General features: G+C 46.7%; 2 protein-coding genes across 3 annotated transcripts in view; one reads left to right on the forward strand and one right to left on the reverse strand.

Moving 5' to 3' along the window:
• GPR146 (G protein-coupled receptor 146) overlaps positions 1-27,586 on the forward strand; it is a 142,055-nt gene that overhangs the window by 81,015 nt on the left and 33,454 nt on the right. The window contains exon 2 of one of the 2 annotated variants that reach the window (XM_087729143.1): positions 21,554-21,612. The gene's annotated coding sequence lies outside the window, so the exon portion shown is untranslated. Of the gene's footprint in view, positions 1-21,143; positions 21,613-27,586 lie in introns of those variants that run through there. The other variant, XM_087729145.1, reaches the window with a different exon arrangement.
• On the reverse strand, positions 21-17,880 carry CHLSN (cholesin; the record flags this gene model as incomplete). Its single annotated transcript, XM_087729147.1, is given in 3 exon segments — positions 21-427; positions 2,459-2,540; positions 17,690-17,880. Coding segments are annotated over 3 exon segments (456 nt in total), but the record flags the coding sequence as incomplete, so codon positions are not given.

Raw genomic sequence — 27,586 nt, forward strand, 5'->3', positions numbered from 1 at the left:
TAAATAGCTTGAAATAGATCTATACTAGTCTCCCTTTATTTATTTATCAGCACAAATACAATACATATATATATATATATTTAAAAAAAACATTATTTCTTCCACTTCCTTGGCAACCCTGGAAGAGATTTCCAAGCAACATCGGGTTTATGGCTGAGAGTCTGAAGAGTTTAGAGAAGGGCTAAAAATTTATATCCAGTTCTTGTAACTTTATGCCGATAGGAGGATCTAAGGAAATCGAACGTCAAGAGAGCAACTGCAGAACTTTGCGGAGACGGTCACGCTGGCCTTCCAGGAGATCATCTTCCATCTCAGATTGATCGTATTCCTTCATCAGAGCTTCTGCTTTCTGCACCGTCGTCTCTCGGGCCCGGCCTTGAAGTCCTTCCAGATACCGCAGCAAAATGGAGAAGTATTGATCGGGGACCTGGAAGAGGGAGAAGGGAGGGAGAGCGAAGTGTTTTTAGCCGGCTGCAATAAGTGGGGAGAGACGGAGAAGAGAGAGAAGGCCCAGGCAATCTGGAGAGATGGACACTGAAGCTGGAGTTCCTTTGGGTCGTGCCGTGTGGATGAAGAAAATCCAGCTTTTGGCTCAGGCGTGCATCTGCATTTAATTTACTTAGCAAGACATTCCGACTCAGGGGGATATAAAGCAGCATTTCTCAACCTTTGACGCTTTGAAATGTGTGGACTTCAACTCCCAGAATTCCCCAGCCAGCGTGGGGAATTCTGGGAGTTGAAGTCCACACCTGACAGCAGTGTTTTGTCATCTCAGGGACTGCCCCAAAGAAGAGGGAGTCAAGCTATCCTCCAAAGCACCTCAAGGCAGAACAAGAAGCAATGGGTGGAAACTAATCAAAGAGAGAAGCAACTTAGAACCGAGGAGAAATTTCCTGACAGTGAGAACAATTAAATCAGTGGAACAGAAGTTGCCTCCAGAAGTTGTGAGTGCCCCAACACTGGAAGTCTTTGAGAAGATGTTGGATAGCCATTTGTCTGGAACGGTATAGGGTCTCCTGCCTAGGCAGGGGGTTCTTCCAACTCTGTTATTCTATATTCTATTATTCTATATAAAACATATGAATATCAGTTGCAGGAATTGGGTATGGCTAGTCTAGCGAAGAGAAGGACCAGGGGAGACACGATAGCACTCTTCCGATATCTCAGGGGCTGTCCCAAAGAAGAGGGAGTCAAGCTATTCTCCAAAGCACCTCAAGGCAGAACAAGAAGCAATGGGTGGAAACTAATCAAGGAGAGAAGCAACTTAGAAGTAAGGAGGAATTTCCGACAGTGAGGACAATTAATCAGTGGAATGACTTGCCTCCAGAAGTTGTGAATGCCCCAACACTGGAAGCCTTTAAGAAGATGTTGGATAGCCATTTGTCTGGAACGGTGTAGGGTTTCCTGCCTAGGCAGGGGGTTGGACTAGAAGACCTCCAAGGTCCCCTTCCAACTTTGTTATTCTATTCTATTCATTTTAGAGAGGCTGAGGTTAAGAAACACTGATGTAGAGATCAAAACAATGAAAAGCACACAGCCTGGACGATGCAAAAAAGCCAAATCTGGAAAAATGACCCACTTTCTGATGAGCCCATAAGCCTCGTAAGGGATGCCCTCTGGTGTACCAAAAGGCAGGGGGGGCAGAGACACCCCCAAAGGGCTTCTTTAAAGAGCATCAAATGTAGGGTAGGCCCACCAAATCCTGGGGACAGATAATTCCAGAGGAAGCAAGTAGAGATCTGTTTTTTTGGGGGGGTCTAATCCAGTCGAGGGGTTGACTCTACCAGATGGTGTAGGATGGGCAGAAACGACTCTCTTCACTGGGGGATCCACCTCTTAGGTGGGTATCTGTCTCCCATCCCTGACCAGCTTGGGCACCCAGAGCAAGGAAGGAGGTCAGCTTGGGGCATTGGACCTGGGTACTTGAGAGACCGCCTGCTGCCAATTACCTCCAATAGACCGATTAGATCCCAGAGATTAGGCCTCCTCCGAATTCCATCCGCCTGCCAGTGTCGACTGGCGACCACCCGGAGGAGAGCCTTCTCTGTGGCTGCCCCGGCCCTTTGGAACGAACTCCCCGTGGAGATTCGAACCCTCACCACCCTCCAGGCCTTCCGCAAAGCCCTTAAAACCTGGCTGTTCCGACAGGCCTGGGGCTAAAGAGCTTTTGCACCCCTCCTCGAATGGTATGACTGTTGTGTGCTTTTAAATTGTGTATTGTTATGTTCTGTCTTTTCTTTTATTTCTTGTCTGTACCCCCCTCCCCTGATTTGAATTGTGAGCCGCCCTGAGTCCCCTTTGGGGAAAAGGGCGGCATATAAGTGTAATAAAATCAAATCAAATCAATCAAATTTCCCTTGGCAAAGATTTAGATGGGTAAATGGCAGAGTTAACCAGACATTGTCGCAGGGCTGTGTGGCTGAGCCTCACCTTCGGGGATGGGGTGGGGGTCTCCTACCTTTTCTTTGTCATACATATGCAGAAGAAGCCACGTCTGCCTCGTCTTCTGAAATCTCCAGCCCTGGGGACTCACGGACCAGCTGCAACAAAACCAGAAAGGGAAAGCAGAAGGAAGGGAGTCAAAAACCATCACCAACACCCTCCATCTCCCTTTCCAAAGGTGTTCAGATCCTGATCGGCCTGGAAAAAAAAATATCGAGCAAAATGTGCAAAAGAGAAAGATAGGATGGCTGAGGTATTCTGGGAGTTGAAGTCCAGACATCTTAACATGTTTGACAGTTTGGGAAACAGAGTCTTTGTGATGGGACCTTTATTTCAAAAACTGCTTTAAACCTTCCTAATCTGCCTACTTTTGAATATGTCCGTTCACTGGGATGGATGACCCTGGGTTTCCAAAACTGTCCAGGAGGAGATTAAGACTAAAGGATAAAGGTAAAGGTTCCCCTCGCACATATGTGTTAGTCGTTCCCGACTCTAGGGGGCAGTGCTTATCTCCGTTTCAAAGCCGAAGAGCCAGCGCTGTCTGAAGACGTCTCCGTGGTCATGTGGCCGGCATGACTCAACGCTGAAGGCGCATGGAACGCTGTTCCCTTCCCACCAAAGGTGGTTCCTATTTTTCTACTTGCATTTTTTACCTGCTTTCGAACTGCTAGGTTGGCAGAAGCTGGGACAAATAACAGCTCGCTCCATTACGTGGCACTAGGGATTTGAACCGCTGAACTGACGACCTTTCTGATCGACAAGCTCAGCGTCTTAGCCACTGAGCCACTGTCCAGAGGTGGATCCCTCATTGTTACAGGGATGCATTCATATCATCCAAAAGCAGAACAGGTTTAAAAGGAAACCCACCATGGACTAGAAGACCTCTGAGGTCCCTTCTAACTCTATTGTTATTCTGGTTATACTTATTCAGGCATATTCAGCGTTTCTCGTCTGGCACGCTATGGAGTGATTAGGAACAAAACCATGGCTTGTTGTAACCCAACAAACTCCGTCATGGAGACAGGTGATCTTGAAGTGAGCGGTTGTGAAGTCGATTTTCGATTTATTTTCGATTTTCATGGCCCACAATTAGCAGTTAGCAATAGCAGTTAAACTTATATACCGCTTCATAGGGCTTTCAGCCCTCTCTAAGCGGTTTACAGAGTCAGCATATCGCCCCCAACAATCCGGGTCTTCATTTCACCCACCTCGGAAGGATGGAAGGCTGAGTCAACCTTGAGCCGGTGAGATTTGAACCGCTGAACTGGAGATAACAGTCAGCTGAAGTGGCCTGCAGTACTGCACCCTTAACCACTGCGCCACCTCAGCTCTATATTCTGATTAAACAAACCTGAATTTAATTGTTTCTGATGGAATATTTAGACCAGGTTCGGACAGACTGGTAAATTAAGATGCGTCGACTTTGAGAGTTGTTTTGTATGTCTCAAATCACTGGTGCTTAGGAAGCAGGCTTGGTCGTGGCCAACGATTTGTGGATATCCAAACTCCGGGAGTCTGATGAGATTTGCATTGGATCTGCCACAGCAGCGGTTAGGAGCAACTGAAGCTTTCTTGGAATCAAAGCTGCTTGGAACCATCAACAATTTTTGCAAACGTTTTCCCATAATACCGGCTTCCAAATCTAAAATATAGAGAAGGAGTTGCTGGCTTTCTTTGTGCAAACACCAAACTGCTCCCCAAGCCAAAATTTGGGACAGAAGAAGGCGACGCAAAATCTAACGCAGCTTGTTGCAAGTGTGTAAACAGGAAAATTACTTTCCTTATATAATTGAACCCTTGGGTTGGGTTTTGTTTTTTAGATTTTTTTGTAAAAGGACTATTGACTCTTTGATTATATTATGGGGGGGAAAAACCTCACAAAGGTTTATCCCTATCTAATGGTATTCTTTTATTAGAAATAAAGGGTTCACCGACAAAAGGGCGAACGACAAAACCGCGCCCGACTAAACTGCGGTGACAAAACCGCGAGTTCAAAACCGCGCGGACGAATGAGCGCTGAATCGCGCCGACAACAGCGTGCCGACAGAAGGGCGCTGTAAACCTAACCCTAACCCTGACCCTAACCCTAACGTTAACCCTAATCCTAAACCTAACCCTAAACGTAACGCTAACCCTAACCCTAATCCTAAACCTAACCCTTATCTTAACTTAAATCGCCCTTCTGTCGACACGCTGTTGTTGACGTGCTGTTGTCGGTGCGTTGACTATGTCGCGGTTTTAGCAACGAGGTTTGGTCGTGCGCGCTTTTGTTGGGTCACAGAAATAAAGACCCCGCAGGATCAAACCAACCTGGATATCAAGGTACACACCAAACCACACCATGGACCAGAAGCCCAGACAGAAGCCAGCAGCACAGAGCAAATGATGAGGAAGGAGAGATGGGCCATCTTTAATACGGATCAATCCATAGGGGTAAAATGTTATGATACAGGGTATAGTCAAATAAAGGAGGGATAATGATGACAACCTATATGCATATATATGAGTATAATATATAAGGAAACTAGATGAAAACTGCCAACAGCGATTTGGAAAGGAGGATTAGAAAAGTTTGTTATTAAATATTATGGATGTTTAGCTAGAATAGGACGTAAGGATTCAGTGTTAGTGGAGGATTTTAGAAATGTTAAATGAAATGCCAGTATGTGGTTATGTATTAAATCTTGGTATATTTTATGATGGATGTTTAAATAATTATAGTCAAATAAAAATGGAGGTACAAGGGTAACATGTATAAATATCTGAGTTAAAATACTATGGCAGAAGATATAAGATTGTTTTGTTATTGGAAAGATACAGGTTGATAGATGGAAGAATATAACTTAAAACTAGCTAAACTTACTGAAATATAGTAATAATAGATATAATTAAACAAATAATCAGTAATGATAATAATGTATACAATGTGTAGTGTTATGATGTAATAATTGGATATGAATATTGAATGGTACCTATGGAAGGAAGATTAGAAATTAGATTAGAAATGGTTATGTATTAAATCTTGGTATATTTTATGATGGAGGTTTAAATAATTATAGTCAAATAAAAATGGAGGTATAAGGGTAACATGTATAAATGTTTGAGTTAAAATACTTGAGTTAATATGAATTATGCTTGATGACTGTGGAAGAGATGCGCGAAAATCTTTTGTAACCAACTGATACACTTTCTGCAGTATGTAAAGAAGGAAGATTTTATCTGTTGTGTTGGTTTTGAAAATAAAAATAAATTCTATTTTTTTAAAAAAAAGTATGGATCAATCCTGTAAGAGTTGAAAATTATTCTGTTGCAGGATTGTCTACAAGGTATGGTCAGAAGAGGCAAGATGGTGGCCCCAGCAATGGGATGGAAGTTCTACAAACACACGTCCAGAACAAAGCATAATAAATGGGGACTCTGGGGATTCTCAGCCCTCCATGTCACGGTTTTGTCCCAAAAGGGCTTTTTTTATCAAGAGGCAATTGGCCTTCCTCCCTTTGAAGTTATCTTGTTTCACATCCAAGAAGCTTCTTCAAGGAATCTCAAGAAGCTTCTTGGATGAGAAACGAAACATCTTGAAAGAAGAAAAATCAGTAAAGTCCAGTTGCCTCTTGAAACAGAATTGGAAGGGACCTTGGAGGTCTTCTAGTCCAACCCCCCCCCCCGTTCGAGCAGGAGACCTTCTACCATTTCAGACAAATGGATGTCCAGTCTCTTCTTGGAAAGCCTCCAGTGATGGAGCACCCACAACTTCTGGAGGCAAGCGGTTCCATGGGTTCATTGCTCCCACCGCTAGGAAATGCCTCCTTAATTCTAGGTTGCTTCTCTCCTTAGTTAGTTTCCAACCATTGTTTCTGGTCTTGCCGTCTAAAAAAAAGGATGGAGCGTGCTTGACCGAGCTACTATCATACCACATCGTGGTTATCTTCATGGAGTTTTTTGACCGTACTCTGTGGGCATCCTTACACTAATAGACTAGACTAGAATAACAGAGTTGGAAGGGACCTTGGAGGTCTTCTAGTCCAACCCCCTGCCTAGGCAGGAAAACCTACACCCCTTCAGACAAATGGTTGTCCAATCTCTTCTTAAAAACTTCCAGTGTTGGAGCATAGGAGGAAGAAGAAGGACACGGCTGAAAACAGACCCACTGCCTGCCTTTCCAAGGGGATGGTCCAGCCATAGAGTCAAATCAACAAAGTTTCCTGTGTAAACCATGATACAACGCAGCTGGGCCGCTGTTTGTATCCAGATGTCCGTGCTATTTTGCACTTCATTCCGGCCCGGCCTGAAGTCCTGCCTGGAGGATGAAGCCAGAGGAAACACAACTTATCTCATTTCCCTCCTCCCTCGTGGGACATTTTGGCGGGGTGGCATGAAAGGGAAAGGGGCCTCCACTGTTGGCAGGAGAGATAGATGACCATAAGGGTGGCCAAAACTTTAAAAAAAAAAAATTTAGACACATAAGCACATCAACAGAAACAAACACATGACTTAAAAACAACATAGGAACAATAAGTTCCATCGTATATCATACAGCAGTTCCGTATCGGTTTCTTTGCAGTTAGTGTTTTCCCTTCTGTACATTTCTATCTTGCGTTCATAATCTCCTTATTCGTTATCCATTTTTATGTACAATTCTTTATTTATTTACACTTAGCTATTTATAACAAAATATTGTTTACCTATATTGTGCTTTATATTCTTACTATCATTTATTCTCTTACATACAATTATAGGTATACATTCACTTAGTTATTCTTTTTCTTTGCCATTCTTATATTATTATTATTATTCCATTTAAAAGGTTATAAGATATAGTTTAAAATGCTTTGTTTACCAGCCTTCGCACCTGCTGTGACACCACCTTATTTTCTCTTTCTTTTCTCTCTCCCTTCCTTCTCTACTTCCTTCCTTCCTCCTCTCCATCCCCTTCTTCCTTCCCTTACCTCTCCCCTACTCCTACCCTCTTTCTTCTCCTTCCTGCCCTCTCCCCTTCTCTTTCTCTCTTCCTCCCTCCTCTCCTTCTCTTTCTCTCCCTTCCACCCTCCTCTCCTTACCTCTTTCTTCTTCCCCTACCTCTCCTCCACACTTCTTCTTCCTCTCCTACTATCTCTCCTTCTCTTTCTCTCTCTTCCACCCACCTCTCCTTACCTCTTTCTTCTTCCCCTACCTCTCCTCCACACTTCTTCCTCTCCTACTATCTCTCCTTCTCTTTCTCTCTCTTCCACCCACCTCTCCTTACCTCTTTCTTCTTCCCCTACCTCTCCTCCACACTTCTTCTTCCTCTCCTACTATCTCTCCTTCTCTTTCTCTCTCTTCCACCCACCTCTCCTTACCTCTTTCTTCTTCCCCTACCTCTCCTCCACACTTCTTCTTCCTCTCCTACTATCTCTCCTTCTCTTTCTCTCTCTTCCACCCTCCTCTCCTTACCTCTTTCTTCTTCCCCTACCTCTCCTCCACACTTCTTCTTCCTCTCCTACTATCTCTCCGTCTCTTTCTCTCTCTTCCACCCACCTCTCCTTACCTCTTTCTTCTTCCCCTACCTCTCCTCCACACTTCTTCTTCCTCTCCTACTATCTCTCCGTCTCTTTCTCTCTCTTCCACCCTCCACTCCTTTCCATTCCTTCGCCAAAGCTTATTTTTATTTGTATATTTTCATCCGGCAAGCGATACGTTGCCAACTTCAGGGGGGGGGGGGAGGGAGGGAAAGGGGAGAAAAAGCACCATATTCCTAATTTTCTTCTTCTTCCCTCCCCACAAGAATGTCTTTCAATGCAACGTTACAACAGAAGCCCGTGATGGAGAACCCATGGCCCGCATGCCAGTCTTCGCGTGCAACGGTCTTTGTGCACCCAGGAGCACCGGGAAGCTGAGCTCCTGGTTTTCCCATGCGTGCCGGCCAGCTAGTCTTTGTGAGCGCATGCACGCCAGAAACCAGGAGGCCAGGTGGCCAGTGGTGGGAATGCGCACTCCGGAAACCGCAAACTCAGCCTCCCAGCACGCACATCCACCGGGAACTCCTTCTCCGGTTTCCGGTGCTCTCCCATTTCGGCGCATATGCACTGGGGAACTGCTCTTCCGGTTTCTGGTGCTCCCTCGTGAACGCAGATGCGCTCCCGTTTCAGCACTCGGTGCCAAAAAAAGTTTGCCAACATTGATATAAGCATCCCTCGGAATTACAGTCGTTTTGTTTAGCAACTGTTCGAAGTTACAACTGCACTGGAAAAAAGTGAACGATGACCCTTTCACACTTACGACCACTGCAGCATCCCCATATTTATGACGGTCGCAATGCCCTGGGGTCATGTGATCCCCCCCTTTTGTGAACTTCTGATAAACAGTCAATGGGGGAACACAGAATCACTTAACAACTGCAGGGACTCACTTAACAACTATGGCAAGGAAAACTGTGAAATGGGTCCAAATTCACTTAACAAATCTCTCGTTTAGCGGCAGAAATCTTGGGCTCAATGGTAGTCGTAAGTCGAGGACTGCCTGTAGTCTGATAATAATAGCAATAGCAATAGCAGTTAGACTTATCTACCACTTCATAGGGCTTTCAGCCCTCTCTAAGCGGTTTACAGAGTCAGCATATCGCCCCCAACAACAATCCAGGTCCGCATTTCACCCACCTCGGAAGGATGGAAGGCTGAGTCAACCTTGAGCCGGTGAGATTTGAACCACTGAACTGCAGCTAACGGTCAGCTGAAGTGGCCTGCAGTACTGCACCCTTTTGTTGTGGTGGTGGTTTTACAACAGAATTCCCAGGTCACCACGGGAATCATCCCACCCGATATTTCTCCCTGAAGTTTTCTGAAAAGCCTCACAATGTATTTTTTTTCCTTGCAAAAAGAGTTTTCTCGGGACGTCTGCAGAGATCGAATCATCCCGGCGTTATCTAAACATTTCAAAAATGTCTTGATTTATTTGGACTCGCGATGTTTACAGCAAACGTCCAGCAAAGCAAACATTTCCTTTTTTAAATATTTTTTTTTAATCCTGGTCCAAGTCTCTCTTTGACCGTAAACATTCCCTTGGCAAAACACACAACGGAGGCCAAAGCTGGACGAATGCTGGAGCAAACAATCCTAACGTGGCCATTTCCTTTGGCGCAAATAGAGGACCAGGACGGGGAGGTCAGAATTCGGAGCGAACCGTTCTGGTTTCTCCCTCTGATTCCTTCGTGGAAACCCCGATTTAACTTGAAAATTTAAATTCCAGGAAAGGAGAAAAGGGCAGTCGAATAAAATGCTTTCAAGTGAATTGTCTTCCGTGGGGGGACGCAGCCACTGCGTCTGCTTAAATCGCATTTGTAGGCTGTGTTCTGACAATGCAGGTAACTCCTCGACTTACGACCGCCCTTGAGCCCAAAAATTCTGTTGTTAAGTGAGGCACGGGCTACGTGAATTTTTGCCCCATTTTAACAGCCCAAAATTTGGATCGCTAAGCGGAACAGTTGTTAAGTGGGTTTTATGACCCATTTTACCGCCTTTCTTGCCACGGTCGTTAAGTGAATGGTTAAGTTGTTCATTAAGTGACACGGTTGTTAAGTGAATCTGGCTTCCCCCCTGGACTTTGCTTGTCAGAAGGGGATCACGGTCAGAAGTGTGGAAAACAGTCATAAGCCACGTTTTTCAGTGCCGTTGTAACTTTCAATGCTCACTAAATGAACTGTTGTAAGTCGAGAACCTTGGTGTGAGCTTTCTCACACGTTTTTTTTGGTTCAAAAGTTTTATTTCTTTTAAAACAAACATTTCATCATTCCTCAATCAGTAAAACATCGAAGTACAATTTTTTGTGTGTCAAAATAGTTCTAGTTTACCACCAAATTCTTGTCTAGCCTTTTCATGAACACAAAAGCTTCAAAATTCACCCGTAGGTTTTTTGCAAATAATTGACTGCACTGGTTCCGGGATGGATTGTGTGATGATATTGTGATAGCGGTTTTGACAAAGCTGGTTTTACTCGTAATTCAGTTTCCTGCGGCGGAAGAGAGGCTCTCCCGAATCCAGGACGTATTTATTTATTTATTTTGGAATACTCAAAACAGAAGAGATTGAAACTTTTTATTTCAAACTCCCCCCGGTGACTATTTTGAATTAGAGAAATGTCAGCAGAGCTGGGGAAAAAAACGAAGTCCTCGGCAGCGGAGGGGGGGAAAAAAGCAGCGAACCACGCGGGGGGACTCGAAAACCTTGATGGAGGCGAATGGTTGGATCCGCCTGCTGAGAAGGCGCTCAGCTTCACGTAATGAAATCCAGATCTTCCCCAATGTGGGTCCTTGTCATCTAAACCCTCGCCATGTTTGAAAAATATGACTCCGTATATAAATATAGTCGAATAACATCGAAATAAATTTCCATGACTCAAGCGTGTAAATAAACAACAATAATTCAAAACAGCAAAGACGCTGGGCGAAAAAATTAAAATAAAAATACTTCAAAACAGAGACATTTTAACCCACATTCCCACCCTGCCCTGGTCAGCGTCCTCTGAAGCCACCGCAAGAGCCAATTCAGGGCAGGCAGTCCTCGACTTACGACCACAATTGAGCCCGGAATTTATGTTGCCAAGTGAGAAATGTGTTCGGTGAATTTTGCCCTGTTTTACGACCTTTCTCCTCACGTTGCTCAAGTGAGTCCCTGCATGCTGTTAAACTAGTCACACGGTCGTTAAGTGGATCTGGCTTCCCCACTGCCTTTGCTTGCCAGGCGGTCGCAAAAGGAGACCATGCAACCGTCATAAATATGAGTCCATTGCCAAGCATCCGAATGTAAATCGCGTGAGCATGGGGATGCCGTAAGTGTGGGAAATGGGCACAAGTCCCTTTTTCCAGTGCAATAGTGACAGTCACTGAAAGAGGCAAAGCTTCAACTCTGGGTTGATGGCCACCCTCTGGGACCCAGTAGATCTCCCTGGATTATAATGATCTGCTCAACTGTCCCAGGGCAGCTTCTTCATCCACACTGCTGGTCAACTAATTGAACGGATCAAGCAATTAAAGAGGAGGATTACAGGAGCGGAGATGATGCTCCTTGGTGTTCACTTGCGTTTACCCAACAGGAGCCGATGAGATGTTCCTCTGAAGTGGACCTTATAAAGAGGACAGTAACGTTGGGGAGACCCCAGCTTGGTATCAGGCCTAGAAGAAGACCTTCCCACCTGAGAACAGAGCCTGGTCTTCTAAGAGTTGGCTTTGAGTTCAGGGTATGGCTATCCACGTTTTGTAGATGATATGGTAAAATTTAACCAGACCACTAAATCAATCAATCAGAACAGAGCTGGAAGGGACCGTGGAGTTCTTCTAGTCCAACCCCTACTCAAGCAGGAGACCACATACAATTTGAGACAAGGGGCTGTCCAGTCGCTTCTTAAAAGCCTCCAATGATGGAGCAACCACGACTTCTGGAGGGAAGCTATTCCACCGATTAATTGTCCTCACTGTTAGGAAGTTTCTCCCTAGTTCCTAGGTGGCATCTCTTCTTGATGAGTTTCCATCCGTTGTTTCTCTTCTTGTGGTGCTTTGGAAAATAATTTGACCCCTCTTCTTTGTGGCAGCCCCTCAAATACTGGAAGACTTCTATCATGTCACCTCTAGTCCTCTTCTCTAGACCAGCCATGCCCAGTTCCAGCAACTGTTCTTCATACGTTTTAATCTCCAGTCCCCTAATCGTCTTGGTTGCTCTTCTCCGCACTTTTTCCAAAGACTCAAACATCTTTTTTGTAATGTGGCGACCAAAACCGGATGCAGCATTTGGGTTTTCCTTGAAGGCATCTCTTACACTTCGATGGCACCTTGTTTAATGAACAACCAGCGGATGCTGCTATGTAATGAAGCAGCTCTTTGAAGTCATCTTTAACTTCATTTTGGAAAGGTTCCTGAATCCTCCCTTACAACAAATTCCTCCTTAATTACGATAAATAGCTGCCTTTAAAAAAAACAACAACATTGGGTTGAAACATATCCTCCCCTCCTCCATGCGGTTTTGTCCGCATCCCATCTTTTCTTTTGTTTTCGGTCTCTGATGCCAAGCTCATAACTCAAAACAATTTCCAAGGAGGCCATCACGGAACTAAAGAAACCCCTCCATCGCTTGGCGCAGGAAGGAGAGACAAGGGGGAAGAAGTTGGTTAGAAGGAATTTCTACCATGCTTATGCTATCGGATGACCAAGCTCTCTCCTCTGAAACGAAGCAGATCTTCAAAACCAGAAGCCACTCCGCATTCCACCGCGATTTGTGGCTTTGGATGCTAGGAAGCCTTTTTTATTTTTAATTTTATTTGCAATTTTCCACCACATCTGGCCCGCATGTGATGGATTCTGAGGTGCTGGGCCATTTGATTTATTCATCCAGGGTTTAAAATATTGCTGTTGGCAGTGCTGATTTTGTCTTCGGTGTTTATTTTTAAGGGGACTGCCGTATCTTGCATTTCCTCCTCGGCTGAGTAGCGGTCGGGATGCTTCCTGCCACCGCCGCCATCAGACCCAGCTTCTGGTCTTCAAAGGTTCAAAACACGTACCGGCCACATGTTCTAAGCCAGGGGTCTCCAACTATGGCAGCTTTTAAGCCTGGAGGACTTCGACTCCCAGAATACCCCTGGTTGGGGAATTCTGGGAGTTGAAGTCTACCAGGCTTAAAGTTGCCCAGGCTGCAGACCCCTCCTCTAATCTATGCCAGCAAAACATGGACACTAACCAGGGGTGAATTGAATTTATTATTATATTTCTATGTCGCCCTATTCCCAGAAGGGACTCAGGGCGGCTCACAAACCAAGTCAGGGGTGGGGGGGGATACAAATAGGAAAAAAAGACATGGACAAAACAATACCACAATTTAAAAACACTCAACAGCCACACCATTCGAGACGGGGGCAACAGCTCTTTAGCCCCAGGCCTGTCGGAACAGCCAGGTTTTAAGGGCTTTGCGGAAAGCCTGGAGGGTGGTGAGGGTCCGAATCTCCACGGGGAGCTTGTTCCAGAGGGCCGGAGCAGCCACAGAGAAGGCCCTCCTGAAATCCAGCAGGTTCTGGAGAATCGGTAGCAGAATTATTTTTAAAAATATATATATTTATTTTCAAAACAAACATGCAAACCCTCCTTCTTTACATACTGTAGAAAGTGTATCAGTTGGTTACAAAAGGCTTTAGTGCATCTCTTCCACCGTCGTCATATTAATTCTAATATCTTAACTCAGATATTTATTATATTCCCATCATCATACCTCCCCTTTTATTTGACTATGGTTATTTAAACGTCCTTCATCATAAAATACACCAAGGTTTAATACATAACCACACACTGGCATTTCATTTACTTATTTATAAAATCCTCCATTAACATTAAATCCTCATATCCTATTCTAGCTAAACATCCATAATATTTAATACCAAAGTTTTCTAATCCTCCGGAAATTTTGAGTAGTTTGGAGAACCGTCAAACGCTACCTCTGGCTGGCCCCAGAGTGGGGAGGGAATGGGGATTTTGCAGTATCCTCCCCCTGCCCCGCCCACCACGCCACGCCCGCCACGCCACGCCCACCGAAACGGTAGCAAAAAACCCTGAATTTCACCACTGACACTAACTTCACAAACTCTACTCCTGGAGTAGAGACAAACAAAAATATACGATGCCATCAAGAGGGGAAAAGAACTGAAATGGAAACGGGCAGGTCACATAGCTGGAAGAACGAAACCAAATTCGTTTAGTGACTGTTTGAAGTTACGACGGCACTGAAAAATGTGACTTACGACCTCTGCAGCATCTCCAGGGTCCCATGGTCAAAATTCTGACACCGGTTCATACTTATGACCATTGCAGCATCCCAGGGGGGATCCACTTTTGCGACCTTCCGACAGGATTCACTTAACAACCGTGTTGCTAAATTAATGACTGCCGTGATTCACTCAACAACGGTGATAAGAAAGATCGGAAAGTGGGGCGAGGCTCGCCTAACAAAGGTCTCGCTTAACAACTGAAATTCCGGGCTCCACTTTGGCCGTAAGTCGAGGACTCCCTGTATCCTCTTAACGACTCTCCTGATTCATTTAGCAACGGTTCGCTTAAGAACCCCGGCAAAAAAGGGTCGTATAACCGGGCGTGACTCAGTTCGGATCCGCTTTGCTTAGCGGTGGAAATTTTGCTTCCCGCCGTGGTTATAAATCGAGGGATGCCTCTCCTTGCCTGGGGTTTGCAGGCCAGCCAAAAATCCAGGGAAACTGAAATGAACGTCAATCTCCCATCAGTTCATAAATATTGTATATCTGCAATTGCTCAAGGCGAAGAGGGGAGGACAGAATTTATGCCTTTGTTTTTTCAAACCAGAAAGCTCGTCTTGCTAACAGGCCTTCCAGAAGGGCTATCAGCCCGTGAGAGATAAGCGCACAGATCTTCGAAACAGCCGAGGATTCCCGCTGCTGCCGAAATGGGGACGAAGACGCACAATTTGTGTTCTGCTTTCCCTCCCGCTCGGTGGAGGCCCAAATCATGCGTCTCTCTGGTGGGGAACGCAATTAATTTCCCCCAGCCACACGGAAAAGTAGACGAAGTCCCCCTTCCTGGAAATCTGGGTCCTAGGAATTGCTAAAGTTATGGAAACTGAGGCATTGGGCTGTAAATCTACCTTATGGAGAGCCGTTGCTTACATCCCACGGGGCCAGGCGTGAAGCGTGTTGGCTGCATGGATGTAAACATGCGATCTTGACCTGTCTTTGATCGCGTGTGGTGGGGGTCCTGTGGACTCTAAAATGAAGCCTTATTTGTTGAGTGTTTGGGTGGAAAAAAGGTGGGTTAGAAAGAAATAAAGTAGTTTGTCCATCTCCGTCCATTCTAAAATTTCCCTTATCACCCCATCACTGACGAAAGAAATACAGGGAAAGGAGGATATGGAATATTATTTAATAAGGGATAAATGGTTAGAAGATAGAAACAAGAAGTGGGAATACATAAAATAGGGGTGTAGTAGAAAGGTTAAGTAGCCAAGCGATAGCAAATACATGATGTACAATATATGCAAAGTGATATTTTAACGTAAACAAGCAAGTATAAACAAATATGGAGTAGTGTTGTGGCCCAGCAGGTGCCGTTGGAACCGCCACAAGACTCCGACAGCGAGGGCCCCTCTGAGTCGGCTCTGGAGGATGTGGAGGACCCTGGACAGGGTTCCGACTCCGAGCAGGGCGCAGAGAGGCTGGTTGGCCACCAGGAGGCGCCTGAGCCTTGGATCAGTGGAGAGGAGACAATGGAGAGTGATCCAGAAGCCAGCAGTGAGTTGTTCCTAGATGCACGCCATCGAAGAGCTACTAGGCGTCAGGAACAATTACGCAATTACAGGAGGTGATTGTACTCAGCTGGTGGTCATTAGGCTCCTCTCCAGACTATAAAAAGACTACTTGTGCACACGGCCCTCTTTGCAGAAGTCAACGCAGGATTGAATGTCGGAGGACAGTACTGTGAGCTTGGCAGGCTGGATTGCTGCCAAGCCTTATCTGTGTTTATTGCTGCCTGAGTTTGTCTGAGTTGCTGCCAAGGTCCTTATCTGTTTGTTCTGCTTGGCTTTCAGCCACCGAGGTTTTGGTGCCTTGCTATTAAAGGACATTCCAGTTAAGCTTGTCTCGGCATTCGTTACTGGACGGAGGAGGGCGTCAGAACAGAACAGTATGTGTAAATAAGTAAAAAAACAAAGGGACCACAAATGTAAGACACAAATGTATAGGGGGGAAAAATACCAATTGTAAAGACATATTGATCAGGAACTTCTGAAAGATGGAATTTTCTTTTTTTGTCTGCTGTGTTTAATCTATGTCTTGTTTTGTTTATGTGTTTAAAGTGAATAAAAATAAAGTAGAAGCCATGAAAACTAGGGGGAGTAGGAGACAGACGAGATCCAGTTACATGCACCTAAGAGGGACTTCTTCCATAATTCCCCCCACCCCCCCTTTAGCAATAGCAATAGCAGTTAGACTTATATACCGCTTCATGGGGCTTTCAGCCCTCTCTAAGCGGTTTACAGAGTCAGCATATATTGCCCCCACAATCCGGGTCCTCATTTCACCCACCTCGGAAGGATGGAAGGCTGAGTCAACCTTGAGCCGGTGAGATTAGAACCGCTGAACTGCAGATAACAGTCAGCTGAAGTGGCCTGCAGTACTGCACTCTAACCACTGTGCCACCTCGGCTCTAACCTTCCATGTGGTAGAACAACTAAGGAACATTGCTAAAGGTGTTTATGGAGATTCTTCGTCCTCCAGGTCACAGTTGCCCCCAAAGGTGGGTTTTTTTCCCCAAGAGGCAACTGGACTTTCTGGTTTTTCTTTGAAGGCGTTTCGCTCCTCATCCCAGAAGCTTCTTCAGCTCGCTTCTAAATGCCTGTGGAAATTCTCCGTCCTCCAGGTTGTCCCAAAGACGCTTTTTTCAAGAAGTTCATCCAATGAAAAAAACTAATAAAGACCAGTTGCCTTTCGAAAAAAAAAAGCATTTTTGGACAGTCCCAAAGATACCCTTTTCCAAAATGCAACTGGACTTTCTTGGGGGGAGGGGTGGGGTGTTCCCTTGAAAAGTTTCGCTTCATATCCAAGAAGTTTTTTCAGAGAACCAACGAAGCTTCTTGGATAAGTGAAACTTTTCAAGGGGAACCCCCCCCCCAAAAAAGAAAGTCCAGTTGTCTTCTGGAAAAAACGGTTCCACCACAAAACCGCATTCGACTAAAGCGCGCTCAACGAAACCGCGTACCTGACGTCATCACAGTGCGACGAAAAAAGCACGCTGTGAGCGCTAAAGCTAAAATTAACCCCTAAACCTAACCCCCCGAAACCTAACCCTAACCCTAAACCTAACCCTTAACCTAACCCTAAACCTAACCCTAACCTTTAACCTAACCCTAACCCTAACCCTAACCTTAACCTAACCCTTACCTTAACTTGAATCGGCTTGCTTTCAAAGCGCTTTTTAAAGTGCCCTTTTTTCTCTGCAGTCGCTGTTGTCGCGCTGCTGCTGACATCAGCGATGCGCTTTAATCGGGCGCACTTTAGTGGACCGCGGTTTTGTCATGCCATGGAAAAAACACCCTTGGGACAACCGTGACCTGGATGATGGAGAAGTTCTGTAGCCATTTAATCAAGAGACAGAATTTAATTCCAAATTGTGTGACCCAGGGATGAAGACGTGAAGGTGGGAAATTGTTGTGAATGCAACCTGGTGGTATTTCTATCATTCTCCAGGAGAGATCTTCTCGAAAAGAGCCCAACTTACCTAGTTAAATAGTCCAGGGCCAACTCTGCCCCCGAGGGCTTCGGAGGCTGGTTCTTCTGGGCCCCAACCGTCGCTTCCCGCATGAGTTTCTTCTGCGCTTTGTTGCGTTCCTTCTTCAGCTTTCGTTCCAACACTCTCTTCTCCTCCGGAGAAAGCTCTTCTTCTGCCTCCTCTTCCTCTTGTTTTTCCACCTAAGAACCAAGAGAACAAACTTAATCCGCAGGTCCATTACATGCGACCCGCGCTTGTGAGAAGGAAACATCTGAACAGAGGTTAGTGGATCCTTTGCCTTGAATGGACTATTGAGACCATGGTAGTCCTCCATCCATTCCACCCGGAGAAGACCCACCTTGGAGGGAGACATCGGGGAAGAAATTGAAATTTAATGAATTTATATGCCGCCCCATCCCGAAGGACTCCGGGCGGCTTACAGAGTACAACTCAAAATAAATAAAAATTAAAAACAGAGAAGAAGAAACAGATTTAAAAGAAACACGTCATGCACTCAATCTGGGTGGGGCTGGACCTCATTCATGAGGTCAACAGCCCCAGGCCTGCCGGAACAGCCAGGTTTTAGTGGCCTTTCGGAAGGCCGAGAGAGAGTGGGAAGGGTCCGGATCTCTGGGGGTAGATCATTCCACAGGGCCGGAGCGGCTACAGAGAAGGCTCTCCCCCGGGGGTCGCCAGCCGGCATTGTCCGGTCGACGGCACTTGGAGAAGGCCCATCCTGTGAGATCTTATCAGCTGTTGGGAGGTATGTGGCAGAAGACGGTCTCACAGATATCCGGGTCCTAGGCCATGTTGGGCTTTAAGAGAGTCCCCACAATCACACAGGTTGTGGTAACAGCAATAGCACTTAAGCGGATGCAAAAGACAGCCAAAAGAACGAGCGAGATCGGGAATATTATTCCGAATTTGCAGCTTGTAGTTTTACATAGCGAGACCTGAATTATGCAATTCAGGGAGGGGAAAAAAAAAAGCAGAAGAGAGGAATGACAGAAACGGATATAAAGAAAGCTTATGTTCCAGAGACGCTGGGATCACGCTGTGATTTTAGATTGGTAAAACTGGAGCTCGATCAATTGCGGCTTCTGTGCACTGAATATTCATTAAAATGAGTTAAGCAGATATCCTGGGAAGAGGGAGAAATACGGGGGGAGCCGACGGCTTCATGTCTGATCCAATGGAAACACGAGAGAAATGCCAGTTCCCTGGAATTCTCCGATAAATGTTTCCAAAAGGATGGCTGGTTATCCTTCCTTTGTTGGAGATTTCATAAATCCGAAGTCCCTTGAACAAGGCATGATACACACCCACTGATCATTCCTTTTTAAAAAAAAATTATTTATGGGGAAAGGTCAGGAGAGAAAGTTAAAGTTTTGTGGTAATGTGGTATGTATTTCTCCATGGGAATCACTGGACCTAGCTTCCGAGGAGGAGGATAGGTGGGTAGGTAAATAAATAAGGAGGAGGAGGGGAAGGAGGAGGAGAAGAATTATGGGGTCCTTGGTGGTCTCCAACCAAGGAAAGACCCTCCCCAGGAGGAATGGAGAGGAGGAGGAGGAGGAGGAGAAGGAGGAGAGGAATTATGGGGTCCTTGGTGGTCTCCAACCAAGGAAAGACCCTCCCCAAGAGGAATGGAGAGGAGGAGGAGAAGGAGGAGGAGGAGGAGGAGAAGAAGAAGAAGAAGAAGAAGAAGAAGAAGAAGAGGAGGAGGAGGAGGAGGAGGAGGAGGAGGAGGAGGAGGAGGAGGAGGAGGAGAAGAAGAAGAAGAAGAAGAAGAAGAAGAAAGAAGAAGAAGAAGAAGAAGAAGAAGAAGAAGAAGAAGAAGAAAGACAATGATGATGATTAGACACTCCTCAAAGTATGCCCTAAAAGTGTGATGGCAAATCTATGGCACCCGTCCACAGATGGCACACGGAGCCCTCTCTGCGGGCACACAACACATTTCCCGAGCTCAGCTCCATCATGCATGTGTGTGCACCTCACACTGACCAGCTGATTTTCAGCTCTCTGCTGCTCACGTGCCAGGAGGCGGGGTGCATGCAGGAGATACATGGAGATGTGTGGGGGCCCAAGACAGGACATGCGTGGGGGTGGTGGCAGAAGGAGCGTGGGGGGTTCCATGCACAGGGGGGCAAGGTGACACAGAGGGTGTCATGCGTGCATTGCAATACGGGTGGGGGCATGCACATGCACACTTTCCGCATGGGACGACAAAAAGGCATCACTGCCCTAGAAGGCTGTTCAAACTGATTTAACGAAACGTTAAGCGCTCGCCAACTGCTTCTTCCCGTCGCAAAGAAAGAACCGGACGTGGTGAGTCAGCCCGGTCTCTGCACCGAACTCCTTATCCTTCAGAACAGCTGTGCAATTCCGAAGCCCCTGCCGTGTTGCCCATCTGGACATCTGCAGGCCAGGGGTCGCTCCTGGCCGGCTTTACTGCTGGTTCACTCGTACGCGAGCTTTGTGTGTGCACGGGCTTTGCACGCTGGATGCATGCTGTGCATGCATGCACAACTCAATTAAAATTGTCCTGCAAATGCGCTGAATTAAAAAAACAAGATAAGGGCAGGGACGGCGGCGACCGGAGAACCGGTTCGGGGGCGTGGCAGGCCTGCGTCACTGCCAGTTCCAGCGCCCCAGGCCACCACACCGCTATTGGTTTGGCCAAACCGGTAGGACCCCCCCCCCTTTTTGTTTCTCCTTTTGCCGTCCCTGGACACAGGCTAACCGGAGAGCCGGGGACGTGGCCCCCGTCTAGCCGTTCTTGGCCTGAATTCCCAACCCAGCTCTCCCTGCTTTCATTCAGCGCACAGCGCTCGCATCCGGGTTTGAATAGGGAAGCCAGGGGAGAGGGGGGGAGAACTACGTGCTTGGCCCGGATCTCAGTTTGGTTGCGCAACGGCCTTGTGGTTTGTCACCTAAGTGGGGCGAGCAGGCGTTGTGTGGCCTGGGACTTTTGGCAGAGGCGTTTCCAGGGTTGGGGGTGGTGGTGTAGAGGGGTAAAAGCTTAGAAGGCTTCCAAGATTTGGAAAAGCAGCCCAGGCAGGGTGGGGGGTCTTCGCGCCCTCGGATGGGGAAGGGAAGGGCGCCATCCCTCCACCTGCTAAGGAGAGGGGGAGAAAGGAGGACCAGAGAGGCGGGCATCCTGCCAAGCCGCTCGGCAGTGTGACTGAAGGGGGTTCCTGTAATGAAAGCCAGCGTTTCTTCGGAGAGCCTCCAGTGACTGAAATCAATAAAAACAGTCGGGCGAGGGGGCCTCTCCGCTCTCCATTCTCCTCCAGTTTTCCCCTTGGCTTCGCTCCCCACTTTCTCCTCTGCAGGAAAAAGTTGGAAACTCCGATAAACTCTGAGTCCTTCTGCTTGAGCTGCAAAGATTCTCTCCCCCACCTCTGGTTTTTCTCCCCCCCCCCTCAACCTCTTTTCGACATATTCTTTTTCGCTTGATTGAAGGTTTGGTAAGAAGAACGGCCTTGCTGAACTTCCCGTCCCGGCAAAACTCCCTTCCTTCTTCTTTTTTTCCTTTTTTTCCGAAAGCAATGAAAGAATTGTTTTGGAAGCAGGAACCTGTCCAAGGGAGTGGAGAAGCATCCGGATGATCTTTGAGAGCAAGCTAAAAATAATAATAATAATGGAATAAATACAAATAAAAAAGGGTGTTGGGGAAGGAAGGAGGAAATGAAACCCGGTTTAGAGCTGGGGAGGAAAGGAAACGAACAAACCAGCCAACCAGAAACCACTATTGAAGAGAGATGAAGGAAAGGAGATGTGGGATTTTATTGCCTGGAAAGAATTCGCAGTTGCCGATGTGCTGAATGCTAAAATGGCTGCAGAAATGCACCGGAGGAGGAGGAGGAGGAGGTGATCCGGCCCCGAACACAGGAGAACCAGTGTTAAAAAGAGTTCAGTTTCGGTTCTTGGTAAGTCCCTTCAAATCTATTTCATTTTAACCTCGCGGGTCGACGCCGGAAATCAAACAGCTCGTCTACTGTTGCCTAACCCCAAAATGCTTTCAATGTGCCTTCTCTTATTTTGTGTGTGTGTGTTTTCATTCTTTAAAGACCAAGGGTGTAAACAAAGCAGAATTTTTACGGAGGGTTTGGCCAAGAGAGCTGTCATCGGAAGGAAGGGCCAAGTATCGATCTCTTGACTCGTGATTTGCCCTGTTGAGGTTTAACTTGGGTTACTGACAAGTCCTCGGCCGAAAGGGAGCCGTGGGTCTGCCCAAGGTGGGGTCTTCATTGGGGAACATTGGGGAGGGCGAGAAAGTTGCAATGACGAAGGACGCCGTGAGGATGGAGATTTTTTCCGATGCGTGTGATACAACCCTTAACTGGAATAGCATCTTGCTTTTAAGTAGAATAATAGCTTGTGTGGAATGCTACGGGGCTTCCCGCTTGAGCAGGGGGTTGGACTAGAAGACCTCCAGGGTACCTTCCCAGTCTATTATTCTGGGATTCTGACTGCTTTTCACCACACGGAGACTTTTGAAAAGGTGAACAAAAGGAATTTGCTCGTTTGTCCTAGGACAAATGTAATGTGGGATAGGTTTAACGAAAAGAAGGACTAGGGGTGACATGAGAGCAGCATATCAGTATTTGAGGGGCAGCCACAGAGAAGAAGGGGTCAACTTATTTTCCAGAGTCGGCCTATAAGTATTAATAAATACTCAAATACTCAAATACTCAGAGTATCAGAAGGCAGGACAGGAAATTAGGAGAGGAGGAGAGAAGCAACTTGGAATTAAGGAGAAATTCCCTGACAGTGACAAGAATTAATCAAAGGAAGAACTGGCCTCCAGAAGTTTTCAAGAAGAGACTGGACAGCTATTTGTCTGGAATGAGAGAGAGAGAGTCTCCTGCTCGGGCAGGGGCTGGACTAGAAGACCTCCAAGTTCCCTTCTGTTATGCCACCTTTCCTCTCTCTATACAACTGTGTAGCCCAGCCAAATAATGTCATTGCCGTAAGGATAGTCAGCAACATAGATGCGAGCGATCAATGCAAAAAGTTTCAAAAGCCTTTCAACTCTTCCTCCGATTCTCCAGACGTGTTTTTGGGGGAGGCTTCTGAAGTTTTGTGGATAAATCTTGCCGCCACCAAAGACGAGGAATGAGAGGCAGACGGAGCTGGAGGGCAAATTCAGGAATGCTCGGCTGGAGGACAAAGTTCTCATACCAGCCACCGGGATATTTTTTCCGCACGACTGGAAATCTGGCTGACCAGAACATTTTGCAGGACTCAGAATACAAGCATCCTCCTTTTGATGTCGTTCGGGTGCCGTTCGAAGTTACGACGGCGCTGGGGGGGGAGGGAAATGGCCCAGGGCCGTTTTTCACACTTATGACCGTTGCAGCCTCCCCAGGGTCATGTGATCTAAATTCAGGTGCCTGGCAATGGATTCATATTTGTGACGGTTGCAGTGTCCTGGGGTGGGGTGGGGTGTCACTGCAGTGATTCACTTAACAAGAGCGGCAAGAAACTTCATAAAACAGGGCAAGACTCACTTAGCAACTGTCTCGCTTAGCGACGGAAACTTTGGGCTCAATTGTGGCCCTAAGTCAAGGGATGTTTGTCCTTTCCATCTCTGCAAGCAAGATGTGCATGGAGCATCTTTGTGGTCTGGGTTGTTATATGACCCTCTGTTTCAACCTGAACATGTTTCTCTTCCACTGAAGAGGCTTCCTGCATGCCGTCTCTTCCCTTGAGCGGAGATCAACGCCCAAGAGATGGACGGTTCCTTGGGATTAGATGCTTCTTCTGCTTCTTCTCCCTTCTCCTTCTTCCTCCTTCTCAATTCTAGATGTCCTCCTCCTCCTCTTCTCCTCCTCCTCAATTCTAGAAGTCTTTCTCCTCCTCCTCTTCTTCTCCTTCTCCTCCTCCATTCTAGAAGTTTTCTTCCTTCTCCTCTCCCCCTCCTCCTCCTCAATTCTAGAAGTCTTCTTTCTCCTCCTCCTCCGCTTCTTCTTCTCCTCTTCCTCAATTCTAGAAGTCTTCCTCCTCCCCTCCCTCCTCCTCCTCCTCCTCCTCTCAATTTTAGAAGTCTTTTTCCTCCTCCTCCTCCTCCTCCTCTTCTCCTGCTCCTCAATTCTAGAAGTCTTCCTCCTCCTCCTCCTCTCCTTCACCTCCTCCTCAATTCTAGAAGTTTTCTTCCTCCTCCTCTTCTCCTCCTCCTCAATTCTAGAAGTCTTCTTTCTCCTCCTCCTCCTCTTCTTCTCCTCCTCAATTCTAGAAGTCTTCTTTCTCCTCCTCCTCCTCTTCTTCTCCTCCTCAATTCTAGAAGTCTTCTTTCTCCTCCTCCTCCTCCTCTCCTCCTCCTCAATTCTAGAAGTCTTCTTCCTCCTCCTCCTCTCCTCCTCCTCCTCCTCCTCAATTCTAGAAGTCTTCCTCCTCCTCCTCTCCGCCTCCTCCTCAATTCTAGAAGTCTTCTTCCTCCTCTCCTCCTCCTCCTCCTCCTCCTCAATTCTAGAAGTCTTCTTTCTCCTCCTCCTCCTCTTCTCCTCCTCCTCCATTCTAGAAGTCTTCTTCCTCCTCTTCCTCTCCTTCTCCTCAATTCTAGAAGTCTTCTTTCTCCTCCTCCTCCTCTTCTTCTCCTCTTCCTCAATTCTAGAAGTCTTCCTCCTCCTCCTATTTTTATCAACAGCCACACGAAAATGTGCTGCCGAGTTTTGTCCAAACCGGTCCCTTTGATTTTGAAGCCATGATGTTCTTCTTCTGCCTGGATCTCCTTTGCCTTCAATCATTCAAAGCGGAGACCTTCCATCTTCTCCGGATGCTTAAAGTCTCCCCTTGGGTGTCTAGTGGAACCAGGCCCTCAGGTTTTAGATGAAACACCTCTAGGGTTCACGAAACAACGAAGGAGGATTTGCCAAACGTTGCCAAGTAACATTAGCTAATCCAACATTTCTCTCCAACCAAGGATGATGTTCTCTTTTTGGTCTGGCGCTGACCAGAAGTTCTAAACCAGGGCTCTCCAAACTTGGTAAATTTGGTTCACTGACAAATGCGCACACGACAAATGCGTGCCGACAAAACCACGGCAAGAAAACCGCGATGTCGAAATCACGCCCACAACAGCGCGCCAACAAAAGCGCGCCATCAACAAACAACACGCAAACAACGTAATAACCCTAGCCCTAACCTTAAACCTAACCCTAACCCTAATCCTAACCCTTACCTTACCCGTAATCGTGCTTTTGTCGGCGCGCTGTTGTCGACGTGCTGTTGTGGGCGCAATTTCCTTGCTGCGGTTTCGTCGGCACGCTTTTGTCGGGCGTGCATTTGTCGGATCACGGGTAAATTTAAGACTTGTGGACTTCGACTCCCAGAATTCCCCAGCCAGCATGGCTCTGTAATAGGCTGACTCTGTAAACTGCTTAGAGAGGGCTGGAAAGCCCTGTGAAGCGGGATATAAGTCCAAGTGCTTTTGCTACTAGTCACTGCAGCCACAGATGCTGTTCCAAACTTAACAAAAACTAAGCTGTAAACCTTGACTCAATGGTGTTTGCTCTCCTGCGGTTTTCCAGCCAGCGGTGGGCTTGGAAGGCCTAGCACCAGTAGGGTGGCCTTCCAAATATTTTGAAAAATACTGTATCCTGTCCAAGAGATTTGGCCAATATTTAATTTCCAAAGAGAGCTGTGAGAACTCTAGTTTGTCCCAAGAAACCTTAAAAAGTAATGTTATACTGGAAACATTCGAAGGGTGGAAATATCTTCTCAAGGCCATGGAGGGTAGAGTTACCAAAATAAGCTTTATTAGCTGCCGAGGAAATGCTTGATCTGCACTGCAGTAGTTACATAAACATTTGCACAATCATCAAATAATCTGCTTTGGTGTCCAAAACCTTCACCATGTATGAACGTTGCTGAGCTTCAGGATAGCCTGGGGAATTCTAGAAGTTGGAATCCACAAGATGCCCAGGTTGGATGCCCTTGCTGTCCACTCAAAACTTCTGAGTTAAGTCTCAGCTCAGCCATGAATGTGCTCGGTACCTCCAAGAAACATTTTTTTCTATCCGGACAATATTATGGTGGCAACCTAGACCAGCATCTCCGCCAGGGTTCCAAATAGCATCCAAAATTAAACCTGAATCCGAGGCAAAGAATTCCTCAAAGTTCCAATTTATGAAGAGAGACATGTTGGCACAGCTGGGGAAACCTGAATCTGAAAGCTTCTCGGTTTTCCCCACCCAGTTGAAAGTTCAAGATCTTTCCCCCACACCAGGGGTGGGTTTCTCGCCCCGTTCCAACCGGTTCGGTTGGAATGGGGCCGGCGGCGTCCTCGTGCACACGCACAGTGCACGCATGCATGCTAGCGTCTGTGCGATGCTCCAGCTGCTCCTGGAGGATCACGCAGGCGCTGTATGCGTCCTGCGCATGCGTGGAAGCGCAGAACTCGTCAAAACTGGCGGGTGGACCCTTTGGCGTTCCCGGAAATTACTTACTTCCGGGTTCGCCGACAAACCGGTTCGTGGGGACCACCGCGAACCGCCTGAAACCCACCCCTGCCCCACAACCACAAGTCCATCCCATGGTCCAATCTCCCACTGCCACGAAGACAGAGTCCACCCGTCCAGTTCTGGCCAGGTGCAGAGACCAAGATGACCTTGAGTTTCTAAGAAGAATGTTATTATGGCTACACATCACCCAACTCCGTATAATCCCCCTTCCCATTTTCCCACCATAGAAAGGAGAGAGTAGAAAGTGTGACAGGCCTGGAGTCCCCAATGGAAAGATGGTTTGCGGGCATGACAATCTCATTCCAGGACAACGTAAGTACCACCACGTAAAGCCACAATTCCTCCCACTTCAGAAGGGAATCTCTTTCGGCTGTGAGAGAATCAGAAACACACAGTACGTTTTGGTCCCAGGAAAACCCTTCGCTCAGCCATAACATGTTCAGTTATGCAAGAGGGATGCCTAGATGGACGCCTGCCTGCAGGATTGCCAAATGCTCTTTTGCATCGCATGATTGACCCGGGAGGATAAATAAAGGCAGGAAGGAGCGTGTTGCACAAGCTGAACCTCCCATGGGAAGTCTCTCAATCTAGGTCAATGTCCTACTTCTTTTTCTTTCTTTAAGGGGAACAAGACAGAATTATCCTCTGCCGCCAACAGATGAGGTCTCCAAGGAGCTGCAAACTTTATTACTCGCAGGTGGAGATTCAGGCTTGGAATTTTTTAATTTATTTTGTTTTAATTGTTCTTTGGCTACTTGTACCCTTCGGCCAAATGTTGGGCATGCTGGTTCTGACTGGAGGCCCAACTGGAGGTTGTGTGTCCGGATTCCAAATCGCATCCAAAAGCAAATCAGAGTCCGTGGCAAAATATTGCACAAAGTTCCAATTTATGAAGAGAGCCACGTTGGGAAAACCCGAATCTGTTCTCAAGGAACAGCTGGATGGCTACATCTTCGGGCATAGAGACGGGAGCTGGAAATTCTGAATGTGGCATTGCACAGAGATCAAACTACACAACAACGGGGAAGAATAATCAAGAGGAAGAGACCAACGTGCAAAGAAGGAAACGCTTCGGAATGCATGAAAAGCAACCTTCGCAGGCAAAACCTCACTTTAAGTCATTTCTACCATTATGTAGGATACCCCTCCACCCCACTCCCCCCAAACATATATTCAGAGGTTGACTAAATGCGAAGAGAACATTAAGTATATACCAGACACAGAGATAAATGCAGACAAATTTCTGGCTTTAAAAAGTTCTTTATGGTACAGAACTCAAGAACAGGTTGCATTTACAATGGGATTCGCCCTTTAGATAAACATGACACGCTGGGTTTTGGGTGAACAAATGGTGATTAGAGGGAGGTGTTGTGCTCTCGGAGCGCGGATGTTTCCTCGCAGACGTTTCGTGACCCAGCTGGGTAACATCATCCGTGCT

Source organism: Thamnophis sirtalis, unplaced genomic scaffold, assembly GCF_051295495.1.
Source record: "Thamnophis sirtalis isolate CommonGarterSnake01/CBP01778 unplaced genomic scaffold, rThaSir2_p1.2 scaffold_14, whole genome shotgun sequence".
Lineage (NCBI taxonomy): Eukaryota > Metazoa > Chordata > Lepidosauria > Squamata > Natricidae > Thamnophis > Thamnophis sirtalis.